The sequence below is a fragment of the Festucalex cinctus genome, chromosome 6, assembly GCF_051991245.1.
Source record: "Festucalex cinctus isolate MCC-2025b chromosome 6, RoL_Fcin_1.0, whole genome shotgun sequence".
Lineage (NCBI taxonomy): Eukaryota > Metazoa > Chordata > Actinopteri > Syngnathiformes > Syngnathidae > Festucalex > Festucalex cinctus.
In genome coordinates, this window is record NC_135416.1 from 16,631,464 (window position 1) to 16,642,829 (window position 11,366).

An 11,366-nucleotide genomic window follows, 5' to 3' on the forward strand; every position below is an offset into this window, starting at 1 on the left:
AAACTAAAGGCGCAAGACAAGGCAAGGCTAGACATCAAACAAGGACGGTGGTACGAGGACTGAGAGGACGCTTCCATGCACTGAGATATGTGACACTTCGGCAACGAGGAGAGAATTCAGGTGGCTTTTATGTCCGGGTTGATTAGGAACAGGTGGTAGTGATCATGGGCGTGGACCGGTAATCAGTGAGGCTGCAGGAAGGGTAAGTGACCTGGGGTGAGAGTGGAGTCAGGACTATCAAAATAAAACAGGAACATGACTGTAAAAACAAAAGCATGAACCGCCACTCTGGTGGCGGCGTGACAGTACCCCCCCCTCAATGGCCGGCCCTTGACGGCCTTTCAGCAAGGAGTCCAAAAACAAGGGCGGGCGGAAGGGGGCACGGAGGAGGGAACACGACCCACCCATCCGTCCCAGACAAAAAGGCAGTTCAGGAGGGCGTCCATGACGCCAGACGAGAGTCCCGTCGGGACCGTTCCGAAGGCCCTTTCCTAGCGCCGGATCAGGTTTGGAAAGTACCAAGGGGATCCCGTGGATAGTTTCGACTTGGTAGACCTGGCAGACTTGGCAGACTTGGCGAGGCGTGGCAGACGTGGCAGACTTGCCGTGGCAGGCTTGGCAGATTTGACGAGGCGCGGCAGGCTTGGCAAACGTGGCAGAATTGGCGTGACAGGCTTGGCAGACCTGGCGAAACGTGGCAGAATTGGCGTGACAGGCTTGGCAAAACGTGGTGGGCTTGGCAGGTGTGGCAGGCTTGGCGTGGACGGTTTTGGCGTGGACGGCTTTGGCGTGGACGGCTTTGGCGTGGACGGCTTTGGCGTGGACGGCCCTGGCGTGGACGGCCCTGGCGTGGACGGCCCTGGCGTGGACGGCCCTGGCGTGGACGGCCCTGGCGTGGACGGCCCTGGCTTGGTCGGCTTAGGCTTGGTCGGCTTTGGCTTGGTCGGCGTGATGCAGGGACTTGGCGGGACCTGATGCAGAGACTTGGCGTGACATGATGCAGAGACTTGGTGTGGCTCAGGGTCTTGGAGATGCGCCCGGCGAGACTCGGGGGCTTGAGACGGTGACTGGCGAGGTTCAGGAGCGAGAGGCTCAAGCGTCACCTGGTTGACCGTGGCTGAGGATGCACTGATTGATGACTGTTCCAAAACGTGATCCATACAGTCCATTCCCCATTCCAGTACGTTTCCGGAGTTCCAGTCGATTCGGGGGTTGTGTTGACGTAGCCAAGGGTGTCCCAGAACCAAAGTGGGTGTCGAAGCTTGGATTACATGGAAACGGAGGTTTTCGATGTGTTGTCCAATTCGTACTTCTAGGGGTTCGGTGATATGGGTGATGCAAAAGAGTTCCTTGCCATTAAGCGCTCTGGCCTGGACGGTTAGGGGAAGGGGTTCGGTGGTGGCCCGTAGCCGTTTCACGAGGCCCCAGTCCATGAGGCTCTCGTCGGAACCGGAGTCGATGAGGGCTGGCAGGTCTATGGTCATAGCATGGTGGCTTATCCGGACATGCGTGATTCTTTGAGTCTTAGCAGGACGGGGTGACGGGAAACTCACCGGTGGACCTCTCTTCACGGTGCAAGATCCCACCAGATGACCAAGTTCACCACAGTAGTAGCAGCGGCCTTCTTGGCGGCGCCGCTGTCGCTCCTCGATGGTTAGCTGGGTCCGACCAAGCTGCATGGGTTCCTCGTCATTTCCACTGACCTCCCTTGCGGTGGATGACTGGGGAAATGCATATCTTGAAGTCTCACTTGCCAGTGGATGCTGGAGGGGTCCCGAACCAGGTATCTTTTGGAGTCCGCTGCTCTGCTTGAGCTCCCGCCTCCGATGATCAGTGCGGATGGCAAGCGAAATCAATGAGTCCAGGTCGCTGGGTAAGTCACTTGGAAGCAAGAGTTCCTGCATGGAGGTTGTGAGCCCCTTCAAAAAGTGGTCAAAGAGAGCTGTGTCGTTCCAGCCACTCTTGGCTGCTAGTGTACGGAATCGGATGGCGTAATCATTAACCGATTCTCTCCCTTGTCTGAGATGGCTGAGTTCTCGCGTCTTCTCTCGATCCATGTTGGTTGGATCGAAAACGAGGCGGAGAGCCCTGCTAAACCCGGCTGCGGTTGAGCAAGTCGGGGAGTGCCATGCCCATTCCGCGGTGGCCCAGTCTCTGGCTCGTCCCGTCAGGTGGGAAATCAAGAAGGCCACGCGGGAACGGTCTGTGGGAAATGCCTGTGGTGAGAGTTCGAAGTGAATGTCACATTCGGTCAGGAATGCCTGACAATGTCCTGGTTCTCCCGAGTATCGCTCCGGGGAGGCCAGTCTCATTCCAGCCCCGGTCAAGGCTGGAGTCGGGATCGGGTATTCAGCTGCTTCCGGTTTCGTGACGGTTGGCGAGGAGTGTTGCAGGTGGTTCACCAGCTCCTGCACCCGTCCAGCAAGTTCATCTATCCGGATGACCATGGCTTGCTGGCCCTCCTCCAGGTGCGACAGGCGGACAGCCTGTTGCCGAAGTGCAGCCACCAACTTCTCCGCTGGGTCCATGCTGGCCGAAGTGTACTGACACGAAGCGAGGAGGTAGGACTCAGACGCAGAGTGTAAGTTGGCCAACAAGGCTGCAGCTTTAATCCAATGAAACTCAAATCGCCTCGCAAGGAGGGAAAAAAGGCTGAACAAAAAGAGCTCCAAACGGGAGATACAAAAAAGGGCACTCAAAAACAGGGACAACAAAAGGCGCTCCACAAGGGAGGAAAAACAGGGCAAACTAAAGGCGCAAGACAAGGCAAGGCAAGGCTAGACATCAAACAAGGACGGTGGTACGAGGACTGAGAGGACGCTTCCATGCACTGAGATATGTGACACTTCGGCAACGAGGAGAGAATTCAGGTGGCTTTTATGTCCGGGTTGATTAGGAACAGGTGGTAGTGATCATGGGCGTGGACCGGTAATCAGTGAGGCTGCAGGAAGGGTAAGTGACCTGGGGTGAGAGTGGAGTCAGGACTATCAAAATAAAACAGGAACATGACTGTAAAAACAAAAGCATGAACCGCCACTCTGGTGGCGGCGTGACACATACCGGTATATATGACTATACCATACACAGGATTACAACTATCAATAATGAAGTGAAACCAAAGCACTCAAGAAAACACAAGAAAAAACAATTGCTGTGAAATTTAAACCTAACTTCTGCAATTTCGTCACCATTCACGATACTGAGATAATACTCTGAATGGTTGATGCAAACAATGACATTCGTTCTTAGACTCTCATTAAGACATCCACTGATAAGTGTTTTTCGGTGAAAAAAAAAATTAAATTGTATCATTTATATATATATATATATATATATATATATATATATATATATATATATATATATAATAAAATAATACATGGCAAATTATTGAGCATTTTTGTGTTTGCAAGGGCAGAATTCCTGATCAAGGTTTTATCATGTATCTCGTGAGGGTGTGCACCAATCCTGTTACTGTGTGTATGTCTTCTGCTTTGTTGACATTGGTGGGAACTTTTATATGCTATACAATGCTTAAAATAAATGAGAACACCCAAATAGATTTGTTCGAAAACATTTAATTGTTCTTCCTCTGAGAATTATTTTATATGGTGTAATATGCTATAAAATACTAAATAATAGATACATTGTGTTCACTGAGTAATGACTGAAAAGCATACTTGCTGGGTATACTCAATTATGGTACAAAAAATATGGAAATCCTTCAGCACTAAACGAGCCTTTACTGACAATTTGTTACTTTTCATCAGCTTTTTGATTCTTGTACGACTTATTGAGCTGATGAATGTCCTTCATTAAGCCGGCAAACTGCTCCTCCTATGAGAACATGGGGGAAAACAAATAAAAGAATTATTACTTAAAAAAAAGAAAAAGAAAAGAAAAACATCATTTCAATCATGTTTGTAACTTCAATTGCTGTTTCAATAATTATGCAAGCACACATGCACAGATAGATAGATAGATAGATAGATAGATAGATAGATAGATAGATAGATAGATAGATAGATAGATAGATACGCACACACAAGCGCGCACACGCAGTTACTGATTCCTTACCAGTATGTTCATCCGTTCAGCTGCTGCAATTGCGATGTTCAGCTTGCGCTCATCATCTTCCCTCTCCTCCTCAATCACACCCAACCTGTCACAGACAGCCGAAGACGTACAAATTGGTTACTTAATATGTAATAGTAAAGCCATCTTGTCAACAGTATTGAGTAAATGCAATTCCAAAACGGCCAGCCATCTAATGCAAGGCTGACACATGCACGACTTTTGGCCACGATATTGTCGTGGCAAGTCGTGCCATTTGGGGCACGAGCTGGGATATAACTTGAAGTGAGCTGTTCGTGAACTATTCGTGGCACTTCGTGACAGTCGTGGCATGGCGTGCACTACCACACACCGCCGTGCATCCTTCCCACATAGTCCCAACGAGTTCACAAACAGTTTGCGTATAGTTCACGACCCGGTCGTGAAATTTTGTCGTGACAAACATGTTGAACATTTCAAAATGTTTGCCCCAACATGACACGCAGTCACGACGGGTATACGCACTTCATGCCACTTTACGAGTAGTTCGCGCACTGGCACAACTCGAGTCGTGCCACAAAATCGTGCAAGTGTCAGCCTTGCATAAGAGTTGCTGTAGTGTAATGATGACACCGTACTTTCCGGACTATAAATTGTTACGTTTTTCCCCAAGATGTGGCTGTAAATGTGATGGTCTATTTTCTTTCATATTGTTTAACCTTTTGTTTTTGTTTTTTCGTTTCCCACAGCTGCCAATCTCGAGGCATGAGTAGCATGCTAGAGCTTTTCTTGTTTTCGTTTGGGCTGGTGAACGCCGAAAGCCCCATTCCTTTGCTAATCTAGATTGTTGCCTTTTATTAAGTTAGTGGGACAACGTTGGATCCAACAACCTTCAATAATGGTTGGTCTAGTTTTGGCTCCACTTATTTTCCTTTTGGCCCAGTCCTTTTTGTTTGTTCTTTTAAACTTATTTTTGTTTGGGTTGAATAAAGCTTGTGGTTTTTGACCTCACTCCTTTTTGTCTGGCGTCCTTTTTATGTTGTGGTCTCTTCAGTAGCCAGAGCGTCCGTAACATACCTGAAGGTGGCGCTAGCAAGCTGCTCCTCTCGCACAGCCAGCAGATTCCGGAGTTGATTCATTTCAGCCTGCAATATTGCATTCTGGTCTTGACTTTGGTTAATGAAGTCCTCCAGTCGCTTTGCCATTTCCAGCTCACGCTCAGTCACTTGGTCTATTCCCAGGCGAAGCTCGGACAGTTCTTGGGCATGCTGATTTATGGTATGCAAAGACATCGTCTGAGTGTGATGTTACTGAGAATCCATAAATAGTTGCCTTATTTATATGAAAGCTTTCTGAGGCAGCTAACATACCCTATCGAGTAAGCTGATTTCCTCCTGCTCAGACTGCATGTCTCTGAGCTCCCTGTTTTGTATATCTTTAATCCATGGAATTGGTGCACATGCTTTGATTGCTTCACTCTGATAAAGAGAAAAGAAAAGAATATATTCTAGTATACATGGTTTAAAGTCTCTTAATGGTAGCCAGTTCAGACTATACCCCACCTTTTGCCCAAAATAAGATTCAATACAGATAGATGGAAGTGAAGCTATCCAGCGGGGATCAGTTACTCTTTTAATAAGTTTGACCTACTCCATGTATAAAGTACCCTGAGACAACTTCTAAAATTTAACTTAATTTAAATTTAATTGAACTTAAGACTCCATTGGGTGTTTATGTCTTTTATAATTAATATTGAGCAGTGATTAGATGACAATATATGTGACAGTAATACAATGACAGCAATATGTTTAATAAGTTTAAATGCAGAAGTTGCAGTTATGCTTTAGGCCAGAGGTGGCAGTCAAGTAAAAAAGTGATAAACTATATAATGTAGCTTTAAGGGTAGGGTCGTTTTTTGTGTATTGGTGTTTATTTATTTATTTATTTATTTATTTATTTATTTAACACTCACAGTTTTTGGTGATGAGATGAAGGGCTGGTTAGTTTCCAAATCTTGTTCATGGTTATTTGTGGGTAGAGCTTCAGAACTTGTCTGCCTCTTCAGTTTTTTTTCAGGACGTGCATGTGGAGCACTTTGAGTTCTGGTGACCGGCTTCCTCCTCCGAGCTTTGACATCTCTGTGAAATAAACAAAATTATGTGTCAATATTTAAATATTTAATCCCTAAATATTTAGGATTTTGAACTGCCAGAATGGAATTTGTCAAATCCCCCAAACTTATTACTCATTCTAGCGATTAATATAATCGAAACTGTCAATGACGCACACAAGCTCAAACTAGCAACAATGTTCCACAGTATATGACCGCTCAAAAAAGGGTGCCACTCAACTGGAAAGCTCTTGGAGGATTATGCACTGTAGCTGTGCTTTGCGACGACGGCAATATTAGGGAATGATGTAATATTGTGTTTTTTGAATCTGTATGTGTTAAATTTATGTCTACGCTTCTTTCCTTCAAAAATGTCACTAATTAAGTAGCTGTAGGGCTGAGAAATCAGAAAACATTGCTGGCAGGTTATGAAAATAAAAGGAAATTGATATAAGAATCCCACTAACAAGTTGTGTAAATTAATACGTTATGATATTTTTCATATTCTAAAGGGTCTTGATAGATGGATGATAAGATCCAACAGAAAAAGCTCTGAAGTTGGACAGTAGACCACATACCCATCCCTGAGGCCCTTGGAGTCCTGGGGAAGCTGCTGGAGGGATGATTGATGAGGGCTAAATTTGCTCAAGTCTTTTGGAGGAACGTACTTTGGTTTGACTTGTTTCCTTAGGCTGTGAGAAAGAACGGACTTTTACTGACGTACGACAACAACAAACGATAGATCTTACTGTCATCATACTTGTTAATCGTGATCTGATGTATCTCAGGACCCAGTGACTCTGTTATCTGGTTCAGAATCAAAGGCAAAGGGTGCAATTTCTCAATTGTTTCCTAAAGAAAATACAGTAAAAGCTCTGTCAGCATGTGTGGAAGGGAAAAATATGCAACTGCAAAAGTGCACATACACAACAACAACCAAAAGAAAGCAAACAGATAAAACAATGTAATAATAACACACTGTTATGCTAAATATAGTCAAACTGATTGAGAGGAATACGGCAAATTAAAAAATGCCCCTTTTCAGGGTTGCTGTCAGTCACTACCAATTAGAATTGTCATTACTGCCCACCTAGTGCCAGTGTCATTGTCATGAACAGTTCAAGTTGGCCATAAACCAAAGTGCACCTGGTTTGTTCATGTTAAGACATTCATCACACCTGTCACAACGAAGACGAAAAAAAAACAATACTTAAGTTCACCACAGTGACCACACCCAACTGCAGTACACATATACACAACTGGCAGGCGCTAGTGTGACAGCCAGGATATCCATCCATCCATCCATTTTCTTGACCGCTTATTCCTCACAAGGGTCGCGGGGGCTGCTGGCGCCTATCTCAGCTGGCTCTGGGCAGTAGGCGGGGGACACCCTGGACTGGTTGCCAACCAATCGCAGGGCACACAGAGACGAACAACCATCCACACTCACAAGCACACCTAGGGACAATTCGGAGCGCCCAATTAACCTGCCATGATGTCTTTGGAATGTGGGAGGAGACCGGAGTACCCGGAGAAGACCCACGCGGGCACGGGGAGAACATGCAAACTCCACCCAGAAAGGTCCGAGCCTGGACTCGAACCGGAGACCTCAGAACTGGGAAGCGGACGTGCTAACCACTCGAATACCGTGCCGCCACAGCCAGGATAACAACACCAAAATATTGTGTATCTATTCTACAGGCCACCAGACTGTCGAATCAACACACTATTGTGCAAATGTGACGTCTTTCAACACATTTCCAAAAAGAAATAAATTGGTCATTGTGCATTTAAAGCTTCATCGGAATGGAAGAATCTACCTCACTCACTTACAGCGATCATCTCTTCGTATGTCTTGAAATCATCTCTACTTGTTCATTGCCAAACAATGTTTAGCAAACATCCTGCCCTTCCTTGCAGTTCCCTTATCTGTTGGTTTCCGCTCACAATAACACAGCTTTGAATATATCAGGTAGGGTGACAGGATGTAAGCTGCTCTTATTAGAAGGGCACATATTGAGCCTTGTTTTTTTTCACAGCTTTCCTTCCTCATGTTTTTTTTTTTTTTTTCATCTAAGAAACTCGGGGCGGTAATTAGCGAACCGCCAGGCTTCCCGTTCTGTCTCTGTTGGTCATTGTCATTTTTCGTGTTTCTTGGATGGTTGTGACTGCAAAGACAAATTTCCTGTGTGTTTTACATACTTGGCCAATAAATCTGGTTCTGATTCTTATGTAAAAAAAAAAAAAAAAATGCTGGGCCATTTTTGCATTTTTCACATTTTTACATTTATGGAATGAAACTGAATGCAGACATCCCAAAAAGGTGTTGTTGTTTTTTTTTGTTTTTTTAAATGACCATAAGTGATTATCACAGGAAAGCGACAATATGCATTATTTCAGCATGAAAAGGACCGAATTATGGTGACCATCACAACATATAAACATTATCACCTAACCAACTTTTGCTTTCCTTGGGTTTTACTGCACGGTGAATGACTGGTTAGCACGTCCGCCTCCCAGTTCTGAGGTCCCGGGTTCAAGTCCAGGCTCCGGCCTTCCTGGGTGGAGTTTGCATGTTCTCCCCGTGCCCACGTGGGTCTTCTCCGGGTACTCCGGTCTCCTCCCACATTCCAAAGACATGCATAGCAGGTTAATTGGGCGCTCCGAATTGTCCCTAGGTGTGCTTGTATGCTTGTATGGTTGTTCGTCTCTGTGTGCCCTGCGATTGGCTGGCAATCAGTCCAGGGTGTCCCCTGCCTACTGCCCAGAGCCAGCTGAGGCTCCAGCACCCCCCGCGACCCTTGTGAGGAATAAGCGGTCAAGAAAGTGGATGGATGGATGGAAGTGTTATACTGGTGTGCCCCCCCCCCCCCCCCCCCCCCCCCCGACAAGGACCATTTAACCCCAAACCCCACTACAGGATATGCACAAACAATACAAGGGCATAAAATTCTGTTCTGAAAGTGACAAACTCAAATTTCCTTCATACCTGATCCTTCAGACATATTATGTCTACCAGCAGGCCATGAAGCACAGCCAGTCGCAGAGGTAGATCAACATAACCATCAAAAGAGCTCATTGGGACCTCAGTGCATGGATTGGATACTGTTTGGAGAAAGCCCCTCATTCTGTCCAAGTGCTGTTGTAAGAAGTCATTCATAAATAGCATGTACTCCTCCTTCTCTCCAAACCTGCAGTAGAACAATTGAGGTGTAAATTCAAAGAGAATTGTGATTCTCTTTTCTTGAAAATATTCATTAAGGTATTTTTTTTTAACTTATGCATAATTAAGGACTGGCATAGCAAAGAAAGGTGCTCACAGCGCGAAGTTTGCCAAGTTCTGGATGACTTTGGCAGTTAGGGTGAGTGTGCGCAGGGTATTTGGCTCTGGGTATGGTTGTGTCAAGCCAAAAAGAGATGGACTGAGGACAGCGGGACACAAGAAACGAAGGAAGAGGGATGCAGAGATGAGACGTTGGCCAATCTCTGGTCTTCCTTGGTCTTCACACAGTTCTGTCCAACTTGAGAAAATCTTGTTCAACTCTTCAGGAAAGTGTCTAAAAACAATGAAATATTTATTAAAGTTGAAAACAATAATGAAGATCCAAAAGTGATGTTTTTTTTTTTTCTTTTTTGTGAGCTTCGTTATCTTACCCCGTGGAGGTCAATAATTTTCCGTACCACCTCATCACACACTTGCCTCAAGTGCCTCTGGTTGTTTGATAGTTCAGAGGCATGACACTTGCGGGGGTCAACTTCGCAATTGTACCCCATTACATAGAGACGGATGATGAAGTCTCCTGAAATGGAGGCAAAAGAGAGCGTCGTGAAAGTATTTCTAATCTAGGGGGACGCCAGTTCAATTGAACGTATTTACCTAGTGTGTCGATGAGGTATTTTTGTCCAACCAGCTTCATATATTCATCAATGGCTTTCGTGGCAATTGTGTTCTCTCTGAAGATAAGAGCCTCCTTCTCTCCAAGACGTTCAATTTCGGCAGTGCCCAAGTCAACAAGAAACTCCTGAAACATAATATGTATAAGAACACATCGTGTTAATTACATGAGCTTGAGTTTGAACATTTATGTTCTCCATGCTCCCTCTCAGAGATGTCATTATCAAATTTAAAGGTAGCTTGCACCACTAGGCTGCAGATGACCAACACTAGATGCTGTATTACTTTTACCCTATAGATGAAGTAAGTCAGTGGCTCTAGCTGACCAAAGACACCAGTATTAAAAGCTGAGTGAAAGAGGGGATTGACTTTCTGCTGATAAACAACTAGCGGAGCAGCCTAGTTAGCTAGCAAGTCTTGTTTAGCGTTTTTTGTGAATTTGGTGAACGCGCTGTAGGCATTGCTGGGTGTTCCAGCAGTTGCAGCTGTCACCCCTGGAATTTGGTGTCAAAAAGTAGACTAAATTTTAGACTCGCACAAACTAGGTCTATGTAAAGACGCACGCTAAACGTGTTTAGGCAGGAATTCCAGTAGGGCTTGATTGTTTTGATATTTTTTTTTTTTTATTGTGGGAAGCATTCCCACATATGTTATTGTGATTATTATTCTCCACACTTTTTTTTGCCACGTAACAACTCCCACATAATACATTCAGTTTACACTGTTCAAATTTCAACTAGCTCAAAAAGTCACGCCTCCCGGGGTATATATATCGTATGATTCCACATTATTGACCGCATTTGCACAATTTTAACTTATCAACGTTTTCCCATTTCATTTTCAATGGGACAGACATTGAACTTTTTCTAAGAACACTTTCCACGCCCACTTCCATACATGTAACTTATTATCATTACCAGGTGTTTTACACTGCTTGGTGGAACAGTTGGCAAAGTGCATTGTCCAGTAACTAGGAGGTCATAATTTCATAATTTATCTCTCACTTTACTTCATAAGCATTCCATATGCATTCAAATCTTCGCATTCAGCTATTGGCATTCAGCTTTCAGCATTCCCACGCAATTTCTCCAGAAATTGCACTTAGTCTAGTTAACCATATAATGTTGTGTGGGGGGGGGGGGGGGGGGGGGGGCGTGCGTGGGTGTGCGGGGCGTGTGTGGGGGTGTGCACGTGCGGTGTGTGATTGTGTATTGTAACAATGTAAATCCCTTTGTGAGTTGAGTTGAGGTGAGTGGAGTAGAGTGGGAGTTGAGGGGAGATAGAGTGAGTTGAGCTGAGTTGAGTTTG

At 45.2% G+C, this 11,366-nt stretch overlaps 1 protein-coding gene across 1 annotated transcript; it reads right to left on the reverse strand.

Annotated features, from left to right (window-relative positions):
* Positions 1–3,562: 3,562 nt before the first annotated feature.
* On the reverse strand, positions 3,563–9,623 carry LOC144020568 (uncharacterized). The gene is made up of 9 exons (XM_077524179.1): positions 9,484–9,623; positions 9,153–9,354; positions 6,924–7,015; positions 6,742–6,855; positions 6,026–6,191; positions 5,424–5,531; positions 5,131–5,321; positions 4,078–4,162; positions 3,563–3,837 (listed from the first exon to the last, which is right to left on the reverse strand). The coding sequence occupies exons 2-9, from the start codon at positions 9,330–9,332 to the stop codon at positions 3,757–3,759; spliced, it is 1,017 nt and encodes a 338-aa protein (XP_077380305.1). The 5' UTR covers positions 9,333–9,354; positions 9,484–9,623; the 3' UTR covers positions 3,563–3,756.
* Positions 9,624–11,366: the final 1,743 nt, after the last annotated feature.